The sequence below is a fragment of the Lissotriton helveticus genome, chromosome 7 (assembly GCF_964261635.1).
Source record: "Lissotriton helveticus chromosome 7, aLisHel1.1, whole genome shotgun sequence".
In the NCBI taxonomy this organism is placed as follows: domain Eukaryota; kingdom Metazoa; phylum Chordata; class Amphibia; order Caudata; family Salamandridae; genus Lissotriton; species Lissotriton helveticus.
This window is the reverse complement of record NC_136068.1, coordinates 217,266,819-217,286,564: the sequence shown is the minus strand read 5'-3', so window position 1 is coordinate 217,286,564 and position 19,746 is coordinate 217,266,819. Positions and strand designations below refer to the sequence as shown.

The following is a 19,746-nucleotide window of genomic DNA, read 5'->3' as shown; positions in this document are numbered from 1 at the left end:
CAATATTCAGAGACATATGTAGATAGATGAGTTGTGAGTAAGTAATCTATTCTTACTAAACGTTCTGGGATGTATTCACAGTTTCACTAGGTGAAGAATTAATCAATGTTTATTGCTGTCTTAATGGATATTATGCTTCCCTTAACATTAGGGATCTTGACTCAATGCTCTCTATTATATCACAGGAGCTAACTCGAGGAAACAGGATTAGGTTGCAAGAATTTGGCATAATGTTGCATGAAGAAAGAGAAAGAGAGTCCACAGAGTACTATGAAGAGACATCTACACACTGATTGGATGGACTGTTGTTGCATTATTCCGAAGGGTTCATGGGATCTGAAGTTTCTTTAAAATGGTTTAATATGGCTCCTGTGTAATAAAGTGGAGAAAGTAAAGCATAATCCTCGCTCCGTGTCCTTAATAGAATTGAAATCTTCAGGTACAAAAGCTAAAACATTTTACATTCATAGACCTAAGTCCTCGAACAATGTTCATTCTTAAAACATTGGCACAGTATTTAATGCAGTGCTCGAATTGGTTCAAATGTAGTACTTTTTTTCATTTCAATGTGAGAGAAGGGCAAGGAGGTGGACTGTAGATTGCAACAATGGTATTCAGATTCCTCGAGTTGTTTACAACCATGACAGACACACACTACTGGCAAGATAATTAGGCCCCTGTTGAAAAGGAGGTATGAAAAAGAGAGGACCTAGAAAATTGGGAGTGGTAATTAATAAGAAATACAACAATAAACGCTGACGGAGAAATCAGTTGGTGAAGGGACATCACAATGAACCCAATGAAGGATCACAGCATGACCAAGAAATTTAAATAGTGCTACATTCAGAAGCAATCCAATTTAGTGATTTCACTGTGTAAAATAGAGCAATAAATCAAGGAACTACATACCCCACAATCCAAAAGGGGATACTACAGAGATATGAAAGACCAGCTGGTATGTTACATAAGATAAAGTGACTTAAATATCTTTGTGCTCCCCTAAATGACACAAGAAGCACCTCAATGTTAGGATTTCATTGCTGATTATATTCTAACACCATAAAACAATATCCTAGAGTTCAAAAAATAACTGGGATGCGATAAGATAGTGAACCGACCTCTCAATAAACTACTGAAGGGAATTTTAGACTTAAAAATTCTCATAAAAGCATTGGGACTGGATTACATGTAATTGATCACAGCACTTGATGTGACCCCGCCATACACAATTTTCTCATCAATAACTTCAATGCAAATGTTGCAGTGATATTATCAATGATGTCATAGAAGATGTCATGAGTGTTGTAATTTGTGGGTTAACTAGCAGTGCCTGGCGAAGGCGTGAGTTGTAGTTACTTGAGATAACTATAAGCATAACTGCTGAATTTCTATTGTTTGTGTGAGTAAAATCTGAACCTAATTATAACGTTCCTGTAATCTTTGGTTCTTGCAGTGAATTTCTGAGGTTTTTATACATTTTATTTCTTAACCATAATACTCCTGTAACCTTTGTTTTTTCAATGAATTTTTACTTTTTTAATACTATTTCCTAACTATAACTTCCTTAAAACCTGGGTGTCTGAGTAGGTGTGTGGGTGTGCAAGTGGGTGTGTGAGTGTGTGGTGGGTGTGTGAGTGTGTGGGTGACTGGCTGTGTGGGTGTGGTTGTGGGTGTGAGGAGGTGTGTGAGTGGCTGTGCAGGTGTTTTTGTGAGTCTATGAGTGGGTGTGTGAGTGACTGCATGGGTGTGTGACTGGTGTGGTGGGTGTGTTAGTGGGTGTGTGAGGGTGTGTGTGAATGGATATATGGGTCTGTGAGTGGCTGTGTGAGTGGCTCTGTGGGTCTGTGAGTGGGCGTGCGAGGGGCTGTATGGGTGTGTGAGTGGTTGTGTGGTTGTGTAAGTGGTTGTGTGAGTGCTCTGTGGGTTGTGAGTGGGTGGGTGAGTTGTTTTTTGGTCTATGTGTAGGTGTGTGAGTGGTTGCGTGATTGTGTAAGTGGGTGTGTGCATGGGTGTGTGCGTATGTGTGTAGGTCCTTGAGTGGGTGTATGTGCTTTTTAATTGGGGTCTGGATCTGCAAGTCCACCCGAATCCATGAGGATCTGGGTGGATTCGCTGATCCTAAAGCGCTCTAAAAATAATTTTGGACAATTTCATGCACATGAAGGGTCCTTCACAGACCTCTCCATCAGTACTGTGCGGTCACAGTACCTCTACCTTGACCCCTTCTATCACTTTAAAATTTCATTTTCCATGCTGGGAACCGTGACCCACAAACTGATTTGGAAAAATTCATTAAGAATCGTCAAGCAGCGCCAAAGTGATCAGCAAAACAAAAATGCTTTTCTTTTGGAAACTAGGTCCTAACTATAACTACCTACTGGAAACGGCCAGCAGGTATACCATATATATTACCTACCTAGATATAGAGATCTATTTATAAAATACATATATATGCTTATGTGTGAAATATATACCGTATGAAATATATATATGTGTGTGTGTGTGTGTGTGTTGGAGGAAATCAGATCATAGGAAAATGTATCATTTAGTAGTACATGAGGAGTGCTACTATATTAGTCCTTCATGCGCTACCCAAATGCAGTTTACTCACATGCCACAAAATTGGCAGTGCTGCAAAGTCTCAAAGGTTTATATGCTAAAAAACTTTCTATGTTAACCTTAGGTTTAGTCTTATCCCAAATGGATATAGCCCAGAATTAGCATAGTGCAAATTAATAAGTGAATCGGGGAACAAGTAGGTGCAGAATTATAGGAGAACCTATATACACTGCTTGTGGTTGTGCATTTAAATACTAGAACATTTTGGGTCCAGGGCTTGCACCTTTTGCTGTTATGGATAAGAGCTAGCAATCCGCCTTAGTATACTTTTGTCAGAGTGTAATGTTGTTTACAGATGATGAACTGGGGATATGATCTAGATGTCAAACTGCAGGTCTACCCAAGCTAACCTGTATCTTTTGATCACTAGGGATGTTTCCTAGTACGATCTGCCAATTTTCATGACATACGTTGAAATGCCAATAAAACTGTTTATAAAAAACTAACGTTAATAATGATGTTAACACTTTCTTGTATTCATATGTCGTGAGGGCAGTGAAGGTAATGTAATAACAATCATATTACGAATTAGAAAAAGAAGATGAAAATGAATAATGTGCTATTTGTAATATTATTTGCATTATTCATTTTTTTAATATAACCTTAAACCTGCTCATTAGAGTAATACCATTTGTAATAATGTGTTTTAAAGTGATACTTGCTACCGCAGCTTAGCAATTACTCGAAATAACTCATTTATTCAACCTTAAGTTGGAGACACACTAAGTAACCTCGCCGGGATTCAAATCTGCCCTTATTTCTTTTAATATAACCTTAAACATGCTCATCAGAGTAATACCATTAGTAATAATGTGTTTTAAAGTGAAACTTGCTACCGCAGCTTAGCAATTACTCGAAATAACTCATTTATTCAACCTTAAACTGGAGAAACACTGAGTGACCTCGCCGGGATTCAAATCTGCCCTGGTTTTACAAACAGTTTTTAACTGACGGATGTGTGACATTACAACGCATGCTTTTACATTGCATGCTTTTACATCGCAGTTTTTACAACGCATACCATTACAACGCATAGCGCTTTGGGGTGCTGGATAGTGAATAGTTTAATTTACTATTCCAACTCCAGTCCCCGTGGATAGTAGGAAAGGTGTTGGATAGTAAATTAAATGTATTCCCTATCCTAGAGCGCCCCCCAGCGCAATGCGTTGTAATGGTTTGCGTTGTAAAAGTTGCGATGTAAAAGCACCGCGTGGTAAAAGTTGCGTTGTAAAGGATGTTTCCCTTAACTGACTGACATATCTTAACTGCTCAAACAAGCAGAAATACCTTTGTCACAAAGAATCCTAAGGAATTCTCACTGCCTACATTTCGGAAGATCCAAAAGATGAAGATGTTGTATGGCAAAGGTTTCAATGGGATGGGGAACACAAAAGGAAAGCAAACTAGCAGGAAAGAACTTAGCAAGCAGTCACAGGCATTCATCAGATTGGTTGAGGGCCTGAGTTGCACTGTCCTTTCGTGTCCACTCAGAAGAGAGGGAGTAGAATTCCCTTCAGATCACTCAATCATCAATGTCTCATGAAGCAGTGAGCCAAATGTGAGGCAAGGATTATTAGAGAAGAGACAGGATCAGCTGGTCCTTCAGGGCAGTTACTTTAGGTTTGTATTCCTGAACAGTCACTCTAGGAGTATTTTCTAAACTGAAGGGTTATGTGCCTTTAATATTCTCGTAGACTACTGAAAAGCATCTGTCTTTTAATTCTCGCATTCTATTTGGAGGTGTTAATGTTTTTACTCCAATACACAATCTCTGGCATGGTTTAGCGAGCTAAATTAGGAAATATCGCATTAATGTTTTTAATTTATCTTCAAGCATGACAATGCAATTTTGTGTAAATAGTGCTGGGTTTGTAACTGGGCCTGGTTCCTTGTTTCTTAGACAATAGAAGCATTTAAAGTTTGGGTGAAATGCTCACTTGAGTCTGAATCTGGCATTTGACTTCCTACCTACCTTTAGCCAAACATGTAGGAATTTGAAAGTCTATCATGATGCCTTACATCAGTCGAAGAGATTAATATCTGAGTAACAGTTTTACAATATAGTGCTCAGAAGGAGCTGAAAAGCAGTATGCTAGCACAACATAAAATGGATTGGTTTAATCACCTCAACAAATTCCAAGCCTTCACCCGAAGGGAGGGTACCATTGGTGTTGGCACCACTGTGTGTCTCAATCTTGTCTGGCGGACCATGAAGTTGCACCACCTCCACTGACACATCATGCAACTCATAGATTTCAGTCTCAATCGCATGGTTCTCCTCCACCTGAGGGCCACTGACAGCAGGCAGATGCATCTGAAGGTCACCTCCTTTGCAGGGCTGCCGCACTGCATGAAACTCTAGATCCCCATCAAATGGAATGTTCAGCTCTCGCATGTTGGTCTGTTTGGGAAAAGGGTGACAGATCAACCCCAGTGGTTGCCAGTCCATCCCGCCCCCAGGCACGCTCACGCTGGTGCCTGGTTGCAATGTAAATTGACCTGTGCTGAGATGATCCTCCTCTGCCACCAATTTAACTAACTGAAGAGTGATAATTTGATTATCGCAATTGGTTGAGTCAGTCACTGGGTCCTTATAGGTCTCTTTACTCAAAAGGTCTGAAGTGATAAGAGATGTGCTAACATCACAGGGATGAATCTCTTTCATCCCCTCTCTTCTACAAACACCTTGCTTCTTGCTTATCCTGGATTGTCTGTCTGCTTCCCCGTCTGAGGTCTTTCCAAAAAAGGCATTTGCTTTTTTAATCTTTGTAAATTGCTCTGGATCTTTGTGGGTGCAGTTCATATTATCAGCCTGTTTTGGGGAGATAACACACTGATAGTTAGAATGACATGTTACAACTTAAGCAGAACATATATGTAAGTTTTTCTTTTCATATTTCCTGCTTTAAACATTATATTGATGATATTAATAATACATTTGCTTATCTGTACCATTTTGCAAAAGATCTACAATTATGCAATCAGCTAGGATGTGACCTTTCTGCAGACCATAACAATCAATACCGCGTACAAAATAAAATGTAACACTCCTCTACGCCTCTGATGAGAACCTGCCTACACCACAATTACCTTTCTTCCATTAAGCATTTTGTTTGACTGCTCCACCTACTTAGATAAACAGTTTTGGATTATGGCACTACTGGCAGGGAATTCGGCACTCTTCCAATCTAGTAAATCAGTTCTGCTCAGAATCTTTATCCACTTCTTCTTTCAGAGACAAGATATTTTTCTTCTTATCTACTTGCTGATGACTTACATTTTCCTTCCTAAAATCAATTCAAGGTCATGTTTTCTATAGGGTTGTGGAAAGTTTCCTAGGAATCTCTGTAGAGGTCCACAAAAATCTTTCCATTTTTTTTTTACTTTGCGTGAACATGCCTTTTGAAACCATTTATGTTGCATATCTTTATGTAACACCTAACAGCATGGTTCTACTTAAGATCTACATCATATTCGATATTTAGAGCCTGATTCATAAAGATCCATCTGACATTTACTCATCAATTACTCCGGAATTCCAGGAGTAAGCAGGTACTCCTGGCTTCCTCCTGAAATGTAATAATGTGCTTGGAGTACTATAAGACTAAGTCACACCTTCACATGCACAAATCTTTTTGAAACCGGCCCTATTGCATCTCCTGCATAAGATCACTATGCACAAAAAAGCTCCACATTAAGTAAACCAGCATACATATTTCAACTTCACTAGGCGCAACTGAAGGGGAAGTTATCTCACTGTGCGGGTTAAATGATCTTCCTGAGAAGAGAAAAACTTTACATAGACAAAAGTAAAACCATGAACTCTGGAAACTTCTCAAAGGGAAAAAAACTCTGGAACTTTTCCTAAATGCAGTGTACAAATAGCTTTGCAGATCCCTAATGTTGTACTGCCTCACTACTTGAAAGACTACACAGTGCCAAGCACCATCAAGACCATTTCCCAATACACCCATAAGAATGTCAGTCCATCTGTTTACCTTCTGACTATATTCTCCCTTGCCTTTGCCACAAACCTGTTTCTGCATCAGGAGAAAAATGTGGCGAACTTTATAATCTTGATTACTATTTCAGCTTCAGCATCCCCAAAATTTGCTTGCACCTTACAATGCATTCTGGAAAGGACAATACATTAGTTAGATTGATTCGTGCAACAGTTCCCAAACTAATTTTCCAGAATAATCTCACAAAGGAAAACAATTCATCAATCACATGGTATATAAGACGGATTCTCAAAAGTCTATGCTGTTGAGGCATAGCTATATACCTTGAAATGTCCAATAAGTAGACTTACTTTGATTAAAAATACTTTATCAACCTTAATTCTATATATTGTCATTTAAAACAAACAATGAGAGCCCAGCAATGTGTTTAGTCCCCACATTGGACTTCATCATGGCTGTAAAACACATATATAACAATACATTGCCATTAAAAACATTTAAGTCCACTAATATTTACACATCTCCTATTCATCTTCATTTCGTTATTACAATACACCCTCAACACCAAAAGTAAGATAATTTCATACGTCTCTTCACATTATGTTAACATTCTTAAACATATAACCTTTTGACACAATATCACATTCATGGCAGTCCACGATAATCATAAAAATGTTACTAGACCTGCAGGTCTAATAACTTGAATAATCTACTCGACCTAACTGTAATGTACTTGAATCACAAACTGGTCTGTTATGTCATTCTAGGCAAATATTTTAATTTGCAGAGCCACCTTTGTCTTCATTATCACATATAACAGCACCTTCCAATATGTGAGTTAAGCATTCCTGCTGTACAAAAAACCTATTTGGTTTGATGCAATAGACGTTTGCTTCATGCATAATAAGAAACTAGCCCACATATAGGATACACATGACCACTGACTTGCCTCTTAGTTCACTAATAGCATGGCCATCAGGGCAGTGGGAGGAATGTTTCTCAGTACCTCTTTAAAAACTCACGTTTAATAAATATATTAGTAAAGCATGACGTGGTAGTGCACTGTCATTTACAGACAGAACATTTTCCATTGAAATAGCCCAAAAAATTCCCACTAACATGCAGTTTTACTTATAAACATATATAGTGTATAAACAATAATCTATGGAAATTGGGTTTCAGCAAACATATTTATCATTTGCACATCACCGAGTAAAGTGATCATATTAGTTTTCATCCTATTAAAATATTTTTTTCATCACACAGAATTAGAAAACAAGGGCTTTCTTTTTTATTTTTATTGTTATTATTTTTTTTTTCTCCTCATCTCACCGTGTCAAGTCTTTGTGGAACCTTTACAACCGTACTCGATCTCTAGGGGCCACCAGGCTGACCACATTTACTTGGGTCACCAGACCTCCTCCCCTTTAGTACCGGGGACATGGTGTAATCATAGGAGTGTCCGAATCAGTCTTAAGTCCCTTCCCCATCTTATAAGAGGATGCCAGATGTTAAGTGGCTTCTCCTCTGCCCTTTCGTATTCCAACCGGGCCATACTAAATGATGATCTTAGCCAGTTCTCACTGCTCGGGGGTAGGTGGTCCTTCCACCTCTTACATATTTCTCTCCTTGCCAGCAATATCAGATATAGGAGGAGCCCTTTTTCCAAACTAGTAGCTGACTGAAAGAACAGACCGTCGTCCCCAAAATCACTAGGGAGGAATTAACTTTAATCACAGAGCTAAAAAGTCCTGACAAAGCCTGTCCTATCTCAGTCCAAAATTGATCTAGCTCTTTACATTCAATAAACATATGGATATTGTTGGCCAACAATTCCTAACATCTTGGACATTTCGGTGGAGGTAGAGGGGCAAATTTCCCGATTTTATAGGGAGTGTAGTAAAGTCTATTCACCACGAAGAAATGTTTTTTTTTTAAACATGCAGGCTTTATATGTTTATACAAGATCTTCAAAGATGGTTCTAACATATCCTCTGCCTAGACAGCCAATGCAGAGTTGTTCCAAACCCCTTCTGCCGCTGGTATCCCTGTGTCATCTCCTTTTATTAATTGCTAGTACCAAACGGAGATTTCTTTTGCGATTGGTGTAAAGGATCGAATAAGCCTTTCTACTACCTCATTATTCCCCATCTCCTCCGCTTCTGCTGTATGCCAGGACACTAGTTGAAGATATTTAAACCTTGACAGATCTATCCCAACCTTGGCCCTCAAATACTCCCATGGGTGTATCCCATCCTCATCCATTAGCTCCTCCCACTTCATTATTCCAGCTCTTTGGATGGGTATAGCCAGGGCATCATTTAAGCAGTCCGGGGTACCAGGTGAGTCCCAGATTGGAGATGAGGCTGAATAATACACAATTCCACATCCTACCCTTACCCTGTACCATGTCTCCAGGGCTGTTTTTAAAATCTTTAAACGAACCCTCTTGAAGTATCTTGGAGAGCCGAACTTATACATAAATTCGTCATTTCTCCCTTCGATTCTTATCATTTCCTGCAACAGTTTGCCCCAGGGTGAATCATCTGGCCTAGTGAGTAACGTACGGAGACTCTTAAATTGAAAAGCCACAACATAGAGGCTGATATCGGGGAGGGCTAAACCACCTTTTAATAATCTTCTTCTAAGTTTTTTCCAGGATAAACGTGTCCCTTTATTTCCCCACACAAAACTCCCAATCTTACCCTGTATCCTTTTTACATCTTTCTTGGGGAATAGTAGCGGTATGGTAGAGATTAGATATGTGAGCTTTGGAAGAATAACCATTTTGACCAAGTTCACTTTCCCATATATTGTTAATGGGAGATTTTTCCACCTACTGAACAAACGGTCTATTTCCTTGGTAGTTCTGTCTACGTTTATTTTAGGGATCCGATCTAATTCCTTCACTATATAAATCCCCAGGTATCTGAACTCCAAGCTCTCCACCCCTGCCCAATGATCTAAATTCCAGCACATAACCTCCGTCTTAGATCCATTCACCTTATAGCCGGACAGTGCCCCAAACTCTGCTGTCAGTTCCTCTATCTGAGGTATGGCTGTAACTGGGTCTCTCGTATACAGGATCAAGTCATCTACGTAGAGGGCCAATTTAGAAATATACTGTCCAGATTGGAAGGGTGCTATAGTAGTATTGAGCCTTATTGCCTGCGCCAAAGGTTCAATATACAGATTGAACAGTAACGGCGAGATAGAGCACCACTGCCTGGTTCCCTGCTTGATATTAAATACTGATGTTAGTGTGCCATTTAAAAGGATCCTAGCTGAGGCTCCACTGTAACAATTCTGGAGTGTACTGATAAAAAGTGGCCCAAACCCCATTACTTCAAGGACTACCCAGAGGTATTTCCAGCAGACTTTATCAAACGCCTTGGCAGCGTTGAGGGCTATCACTGCCAAGGGTTCTGACTTTCCTACTGCTAGATCGATGTTTCCCAGTAGGAGGTGCGTTTGATCCTCAATATGCCTACCAGCCACAAAGCCCTTCTGGTCCTCATGGATCAACATAGGTATCAATTTGGCCAATCTCCCTGCCAAAATGCCCACAAAAATTTTATAATCTGCATTTAGCAGGGAGATTGGTCTGTATGAATCTGCTCTCTGAGGGTCCTTGCCGGGCTTCAGAATTAAAACTATTATAGCTTCCCTCCAGGAGTTTGGGACCCTACCCTTTGGTGAATAGATTGAATTAAATATGATTTCTAATATCGGACATAACTCCTCAGTTAGATGTTTATATAGCTCACTGGGTAATGCGTCTGTGCCCGCAGCTTTTTTATTCTTTAATTTCTTAATCTGTACTGAAATTTCTTCTATTGGGATAGGGGCATCCAGGGTGTTCCTCCCCTCCTCAGATAGGCTAGGCAAATTCTTGTTGCTCAACCATGTATATATGGCTTCAGTAGGCGGGTTCACCTCTTCTCTATATAGACTTGAAAATAAGGAAAGAAGACAGTTCTGCCTATCCTCAATATTTCTTGATGTTTCTCCATTATTGTTATTGATTATTAACTCCTGTATGTCATTTCTCGCACGGTCAGTTCTAGATTTCCACGCTAGTGATGCTCCTGCCTTTTCCCCATATTCAAAGTTATCCATCCTATTGGAGTCCCACTGAGCTTTACACTTAATGTCTAGATGCCCGCTATATGTTTGTTTAGCTAATTCTAGATCCGATTCGATCTGATAGAGTCTTCCCTGCTCATTGATTTGTACATTAATCCTTTCCTGCTCCAACTGCCCTATTTTAATCTCAAGATCTTTAAGTACCCTTGCCTCCGATCTGTTCTTGGCACAGACTATTGCATGTAGCTTCCCTCTGAGCCCTGCCTTATAGGCGTCCCATATATAATCAGAAGTAGTGGACCCCATAATAAATAGAAAAAATTCTGCTGTATATGCCCGGATAGATTGTATTGTCTCTGTACTAGAGAGAATAGACCTCTTTAATGTCCATCTAGACTGTGTCTGCGTTACGCCTTTCACATAGACTAACTGGAGAGGGGAATGGTCAGATAGAAGGCTGGGCTTTACTTCTACCTTCTTTATATCATTAATTGAGTGCCTATCTGTAAACATGTAGTCTATCCTAGAGGCATGCTTAGATTTCTTGCTGTAGAATGTATGCCCCTGTACTACACCCTGCTTGGTTCTCCACACATCCTCCAAGTCTAGATCATGAATCGTATTCTTTAGTGCGCGCCGTATCTTTAGTGCCCCTACATAATTACTCCTGTTGGATCTATCCCTTATTGGGTCCAATAGCACATTGAAATCTCCTCCCACAATATACGGTGGTGCCTCCAACATCAATATAGATTGTAATTTCAAGATGTAGGAAGGGTCATCCACGTTAGGGCCATAAAAGGAAGCACACACGACATCGATACCATTCAACAACATCTTTACAACAATCCATCTCCCAGATGAATCTGTGTGGACCCCCCTAACTGTTGCCGAGGTACCCTGTTTCACAAGTATAGCCACTCCCCTATTGTGTGCTCTCTGAAGTGAAACCTCAAAATCCTTTATCCATTTAACCTTCGAGAATATAGTTCGACTTTCGAGTACACTCAGATGCGTCTCCTGTAGTAGGCAGATCTGGGCACCAGATATTTAAGAATAAGTCTGTCTGCGTAGACATCGCATTCCATTCACATTCCATGTGACAAAGGTAGTCCGTTTATCCCTTAAACTTTGTTCTCCCATCATTCTTCCTACTGCTTGACAAGCATAATTCCATACCACTAGTGAGATGAGTATTTTTTTGAATTTTTTCCCTATGCTCCCCCACCCTGTGCTCCCCCTTTCCCCCCACCCCACACACCTTCCCCCAGAGCCCTACCCCCCCATTAGGAACCCTCCCTTCCAATAGGCAAAGCCTATTTGGCTAGGCTCTCTCTCTTAGATGCAGTTTTATTACTTATTAAACAATAATGCTCTGTTTATTCATTAATCACCAAATTGCAGCCCTTAGCAGCTCTGATCATTCATGGTTTTTGATTCCCTACAGAGAACATCAGGGGAAATAAAAGATACACAACATATAGATACCAGAAAGGGGAAAAACTTCCTATCCTTATCATTCACTTCCTTTAGAGCTTTTTTCTTTCTTAATTTTCAGAATCAAGTCATCAGCTTCCTCCCCTGTTTTGACCAAGTGCATGTGGTTGTTCCATATCACCCTTAAATGTGCCGGGAACTTTAACTGTGGCTTGACCCCCAAACTATTCAATTCATCCAGTCTTTTCCCCAGTTCCCATTGTCGGGTAGCTGTCATATGGGAGATGTCCGACCTTATTTGAAAATTAAAGGGGTTGGAGCTATTGAATGCAATTGTTTTTTCTTTCAGTGCTGATGATAAGATTTTCTCTTTTACAGTGTAAGTCAAGAAATTCACCAGGATTTTCCTTGGTTTCTGCCTGGCAGGATTCCTTCGAAAAGGATCTCGATGAACCCTCTGAATTTCCTGTACAAGATCAACCGTTTCATCTCCTTTCAGAACAGTCCCCCTTATCAGCGATATCACAAAGCCCTTTAAATCAGCTCCTTCCATTGCTTCTGGCACATTGAGTATTTTTAAGTTATTCCGCCGGGAATGGTTCTCCAACCTCTCAATGTCCTCTTTTAACTCTCGGTTTTGTACACTTAGTTTCGCCACTACCTCATCAGTAGAGCGCACTGACTCCCTTATCAGTGGAACTTGTTTCTCCAACACTTCTGTCCTTAACGTGACATCATCGAGTCTTTTTGCCAGAACTTCACATGAAGCCTGAATAGCGGCCTGGTTGGCTTCAGAGGTCAAAAAACGGCTAGCTAATTCTGATTGATTACTTTCCGAGACCGTAAACCTGTTCAATATTTCTTCCTTCATAGTTAAAAGAATATCCGCCAGCGTTGAAGAGGACACATCAGTTTTACTAGTGGCTAACTTACTGGCACCAGTACACGCTAGCCCTCCCTGCAACTCGGGCATTACGGGGTTTTTCTGATGTTCGGTAGGCGAGGGACTAATTTGGGGAAGGTTCCTCTCCCCCATAACTCCATCACCATCTATCAACACAGAGAACTTATTGGAGAGGGTCACGTCCGGGTGTATGGTCAAATTTGCCGTCTGCTCTCCCCCTTCATCTGCTGGCATCTCGTCCATCCCCCCATCAATCTTAGCCATTTTGACTGCCCCACCATTCGTAACAGTATCCTCTGAGCTTTTCTTTTGCTCTACCACTGTACCCTGCTTTGTGATGCCCTTTTGTGTGGTTGAGACCGATGCCGGTGATGGTGTTTTCGTAGGCTTTAGTAATTTAGATGGCGTCTGAGATATACTAGTAGCCATTACTTTGTAGTACGTTTTCAGTGAGGGGGTAACCTTAGTGTATAATGGAACCCCTTTCTTGGTTTTAACTTTCCTTTTAGGTGTTCTTACCGCAGCCTCCTCTTGACTTCTATCGGGACTACTAGTTTTACCCTTGCTTTTGCCTTGCCTTTTCAACTTTACAGAAGCTTTCATAACTACTGAAATTCATTTTGAAATGTTTATACAGTTCTCTTTTTAGCTATTTAAGCATGTTAAAATAAAGCATGACATCCTACAGCCTTTCATTTCACACTTTTTGCACAGCGTGTTTTGTCAGACAATTTACTTTGCATTCAGAGAAACAATAGTAATTGTAGATGTAAACTGACTTTTGACCACTGTCTCTGAACACAGAATAAATGTGACAAGATAAAATGAAGATTTAAAGGCATCTATAATGCTTCGTCGGTTTGTGAGTAAACAGAACACCTGTTTGTCAGCTCACCAGAAGGAGTAAGTAGGCCCTCAATATAGCTCGCCCTGCTAAAATCTGAATCGGCATAGCGAGTGGGTGTTTAGATTTTTCAAGGCCTGCATGGGAAGACCTAACCTTACAGTCATCCAGCAACTCAAGCAGTACATATCAAAAAATATAATCTAAAGATTAGTCTCAAAATCATCATTTTCAAACATTGTGACTCTGATAAAAAATTAATTCCAGTAATATATTCAATATTTATTTCAATTATATTATTAGAATGTCCATTAAAACAATTAACCACACATCAACCGCATCAAACATATATCCCCAAAACATATTTAGATCAGTACTTACATAATAATACTTCTGTTCGTTCATAACTGTCAACAAATGGTTTATGCTCAAATGTTTTAAAAAATCTGAGAAAGTATAGAAAATACATTTTCAAAGTACCCCGAGAATTAATTTAACAACAAAAATGCTCCATTTCCTCACAGTTGGACAAGATCCTTACTTCAAGATAGTCACCTCCTAATGTTCAGCATAACAATTAGACTCAAACCAATCTATAATCATCTTCCTTGTCCCTAAAATCTGTTTTTACAGCTGATACTTATGATAGCGATGTTTATAAGTTCCACCTATCCATGTAATTTCACTAAAAGTAAAAGGGTGGAACCTTATCCTAAAGGCAAAAGTGACTCTCAATCATCATTTGGGACATATTTAATCTACTTCAAGGAAAAAAATAATTGCCTTGACCGGTACATCGGTCATGTCATTATACAATGCAATTCAACTGATGGGAACTGCTAATTTACCCCTCTACTTTAAAGCACATACCTGTACTCCGTTCATGGACATATGGGCCCTCCCACCAATATTAAAACGGCCATTCTGCTATGCGCTATCTTTTAAAGACCAATATCTATCTTTCATTGGTTGAATAGTAACAAGAACACCAAGTCACCCAAGAGTTTCGAGTAATAATAATGGAGAAAAAAAAGAATGTATCTAAATAGAACACATCTACAAGTTTATCCTAAAAACTTGGCAAGGCACGTCTTGGGCAACGCTGGATATTGTTGGTTCAGCATAACTGTTTTATATGTCCTGTAATTTCAAACCATTCTCATCCGAACAACTGTGTTTTGTTTCCATGCATTGTGTATTTGATGTCACCTCTCTGCAGCCTTTCAGCTTGATGAACTTAACAAATGCATAGTTAAATATACAAATAATATGATTTGTGGAAGGGCTACTACGCACATATGAATGATCTGAGACCTATGTGCGTATTCATCAAAAATAGCTTTTTGTTTTGAAATTTGAACATTAAGCATAATTTTGACTTGGGGGATTGTCACATGGCCCGGTTAGAAACTATGCCATTTTCATGCTCATATTTCTTAAGTTGCCTTTTTTCTGCAACACAGTGACTTTTGACAAACATTTGTGTACATGTCAGTGCAGGATAGTTTTTCACAAAACTGCATTTGCTTACATTCAACTTCGTAAGCACACTATCATGACACCTTTAACATTCAGTATAATGTATACCCTCACTGATTTTGACATGCTCTGATGGCGAAGCAGTAGCGGTAAACATACCTGGAATCTGCAGACATGCAGTTACTCAGATGCTGCAGCAACATGGTATCGCACGCATGGGAGGGGACATTTTCTTTATGGTTGAGGCCCACGAAGTATTTAGAAGGAGGTAGGATATTCATGGGTTACATTCCAAGCAGCAGATTAGCGAACAAGATTGTTTCACAATTACACTGCAACTAACGTTCCATGTAACTACACTGATGACAAAGATCCAGATATACCACTAACATACTAAGAAAATAAAAATGGGTTTAATGGCACCCTACCACACACTATAGAAATAGGTAAACTAGTTCCCCTTAGCAATGACGGAGCAACATGTCCAGTCTTAGCTGGCTATATACCACATCCAAACGTAGCTAATTTAACCGCAGTACGAATGCATACATTATATAACAGCATAGTCAGAATATTCGTTATGCAAACAATGGTCATAAATCCTGTGAGCGCTGTTCAAGATGCCCAACCACAATTGGCTGCACCAGGTATCAGCCTGCAGATGATCAATGCATTTATTGGTAAAGTCCCAGTCAGGTGAGAGGACATCACATTTTGGATTTCACAAAAAACAAGTCAGCTTGAAACAGTGTCTCCCCATACGGGACCCCAGGAAAAGCACAGGGTTCTTATTATTTGCTTGCCAATGGGGATGGCCCCCCCGGTGGAGGATTGTACCGCTTGGGGTATAGCTTTCACTGCAGTATATACCCGAACTAATGGTACACGCTCGTTAGCTGTTTTGCCAGAGGAGCTAAAAGAGATTCAGAATGAGTATGGGGCAGCCCCTGATAAATGTTGCCGTAGTGTCTGCCATGATGTTAAGTAATATTCTTGGGGAAGTAGCAGCACAAGCTATTCACTAGCACCTAAGGGATTTCCCTCCGGGACAGCAGGAACACAAATTCCCAAAAATTATCAAAGAAACTTATGCAAAATGTAATGGGTTATTATTGCCCGGTAGGCATCGACTGTCTAGCTAATATAAACAATTGCGGCCTGACATAGCCCTCAACATGTCGGCATGGGCCCTGTTTATTATATATACAAATCTGTTTCCTCGTTTAAATCAGAGAAACACTCTACTGACACTTCAGGCCGCGGCACGCCGGAATCCCAGCTCAACCAATTGCTGTCATCTCCACAAGGGATGTCCATCTCTACACCAAGACGGGCAGCCTGATGACACTTGCCTACGGATAATGGGAGTTAGATCACCCAGCATAGATTCTTGGACAATCACCCACCTTAGACAAAACTAGGTTACGGACCGCTTGGTAGGAGCACATTAAATTACACCACATATATTCATTGTTTTAACACAATGGTGGAATTAGTCATTCTCACCACTGTTCTCGTATTGCTAATCATGTTAATTTGTTTCATTCTATTATTAACTGCAGCAAACGTATTTTACTCAAGAGTCACTGTTTTAACCAATACTGAAACTGCAGGGTGTGTATTTCTTGCACCTGTCTTTTAGGGTATGCATGAGGGTCCAAACAAAAAGGTTCTAGATCTGTTAACACAGTCCCCTGGTGGGGTCAGGGTTTGTCATTTTCTCAGGTTGCACATTCATTTGTTACCCTTAAGGTTAGGGGTGCAAATGGTGCACCGTGAGCTACCAGACTATAGGCCAACATCCCCTGGGGGGGGTGAAGAATCAGACTCACATCATTCCAATGTTTATGTTGTCCAACAAATGCAGAGGTATACAGATGAGGTACAAGCCGTACGACAGGATCCAGTTCCCTCTGTCACAAACATGTTGTTGACACACCTACCATATAAGATGTAAAAGCAGTTTGAAGAGTATCAAGGTTGAATACAAAATACATCTACAAGAATTTGGACAACCGATCTTATTCTGTTGAGCCTAATAAAATGCAATCCAATTTCTTGAAATCAAACAATGCAAAGGTACATCATGAAGAGTAGGAAAATACAAAATGCTGTGGCAGAGTCTAATTGCAAACATGACCTCTGTGCTTTATATCAAGACTTGGAATTACCAGGCACAGATGTGCCCCAAGATGACCATTATCAACAGAGGAATAATGGAAAAAAGGGATCTAGAAATCATAAAGATCTGACTCCCAGGTAAGTACACATGGATAGATAGCATAGTCTTTTGTTAACATTTCCTGGTCAGGTGTTTCTTATTGACAAAATCTGTCACAAAGATATGAGAAGAAGCATCTTTACTTTGGTTATAGAAAAACACAAATCATGAATCAAATATACAAACAGTGGAATCTAGTAGATCTTTCCTGCAAAATGCTTGCAATTATTGGCTAATGGATACATGACTACATGATTTATTTTGTCATATAAAGCCTCACAATCTAGATCGGAGGTCTTCAAACTTTCTGTTGCTAAGACTCCCTTGTCAAAATTATTTAGGCGTAAGGACCCCCTCCTTACAAAAATTTCTAGAACCTGGCACTCCTCATCATCAAAAACTATAGACAAACACAAAAAGCCCTCGATTACCACAGCTAATCACTTGGTGAGGAAATAATATTAAACAGTGTTTAGCAAACCAAAGATCAGTGAGAGTGGGAGTGTTGTCAAAGGTGTAGATAAAACAAACGGCCTCATTTATGAGGATTTGGCATAGGACAGCACCACAGGTCCTACGCCAAAGTGGAAGGGCAGAAGTGCACTGTATTTATGAAATAGGGTGCATTCTTGTCCTTTGCCCTTACATTGGAGCACAAATTGCTTCATAGCATCAACACAGGCAGAATTGTTTTTGTGCAGTAAATTAACAGATTATACAAGTTGGCTATCAAAAAAGCTAAGAAAAGGTACTATTTAGTCAGAATTAAAAACGCTAAATGTGCAAATAAAGAATTCTATAAAATACTCAATGAATTTCACAAACCAAATTGCCTAGAAGGAACTCATCCTGTTACTCAAGATTTCACTAACAAACAGGCAAATCATTACACGGACAAAGCAGACACATTGGAATCGTACTTAAAACAGAAACAAAGCATCAGCACTAACCCTTGTACAAAACAACAATCCAAGAATGCTCTAATCAAGCCTCTCCATTCCTTCCAACACATCTCCCACGATGAATTGGTGGACCTGGTCAAAGCAAGCAGGCCTGCCGGCAGCCCTTCTGACCCCTGTCCGCCACAAACTTTCAAGACAATTCTTTTAAAAACCTCTGCTGCCACTCCAGTAAGAAGAATCGTCAACGATTCCTTAACTACTGGAATATTTCCAGAAGAACTCAAAAAGTCATACATATGCCCTTTACTGAAGACAACAAACTTGCACCCGCTGAACCCTGACAACTACAGACCCATTACAAATGGACCGTTCCTGGGCAAACTGATAGAAAGAGCAGCGTTCGCCAATATGTCACAATTCATTGAAGAGAATGACATACTTTCAGACTACCAAACAGGATTCCGTCAGGGAAGAGGCACTGCATCTGCCCTCCTTGCCATCTGGAATGACCTGAAGAATACAGTTGACTGCAACAGGGTTGCTGCGCTACTCCACTTGGACCTCTCAGCTGCCTTTGACACGGTTGACCATGACACTCTGAAACAAAGACTCTATGAAGCCGACATAGAGGGAACTGCTTTAGACTGGATAGCGTCCTACCTTCGAAACAGAACTAATGTCATCCATAACCCACCTTTCTCATCAAAAACATACTCCACAAAAGCAGGGGTCCCTCAAGGTTCTATCATCTCGCCCATGCTTTTCAACATCTACATGAAGGCATTACCAGTACTGATCAATAAATTTCACCTCACGTGCTATAACTATGCAGATGACACGCAAATACTCCTTCAACTGGAATGCCCCAAAGACATTCGAAAATCACCAATTTTCAGCTGTCTCAGAACCGTGGATCAGTGGATGACCTGGAGCCATCTCAAATTGAATGCTTCAAAAACTGAAATACTCACGTGTGGCGATTGGAAACATTACAACCCGGTTGCCGCATGGCCTGATGAACTGGGATCACTGCCTAAAGTATTAAAGGAAGTAAGAAACCTCAGAATGACCATGGACTCCAAGCTGTTAAACTAGCAAGATCAAGCTTTGCTACTATAAAAACGCTGCAACAAATTTTCCCTCATTTGGGATTTGCACACAAGGTCCAAGCTACCATCGCCCTTGTTCGGTCCAAACTCGATTACACCAATAGCCTCTACCACCTTTACTCACCTTTAACGACCATGAAAAGACTACAACTGATTCAGAACTCGGCTGCCAGGCTACTCTTG

General features: G+C 40.1%; 1 protein-coding gene across 1 annotated transcript in view; it reads right to left on the bottom strand.

The window, feature by feature from the left end:
- Window positions 1-19,746, bottom strand: part of CTCFL (CCCTC-binding factor like) — a 270,522-nt gene that overhangs the window by 231,971 nt on the left and 18,805 nt on the right. Inside the window, exon 2 of the mRNA XM_078651972.1 lies at window positions 4,745-5,431. Within this exon, the coding sequence (XP_078508098.1) occupies window positions 4,745-5,422 (678 nt within the window). The 5' untranslated portion in view covers window positions 5,423-5,431. The remainder of the gene's footprint in view (window positions 1-4,744; window positions 5,432-19,746) is intronic.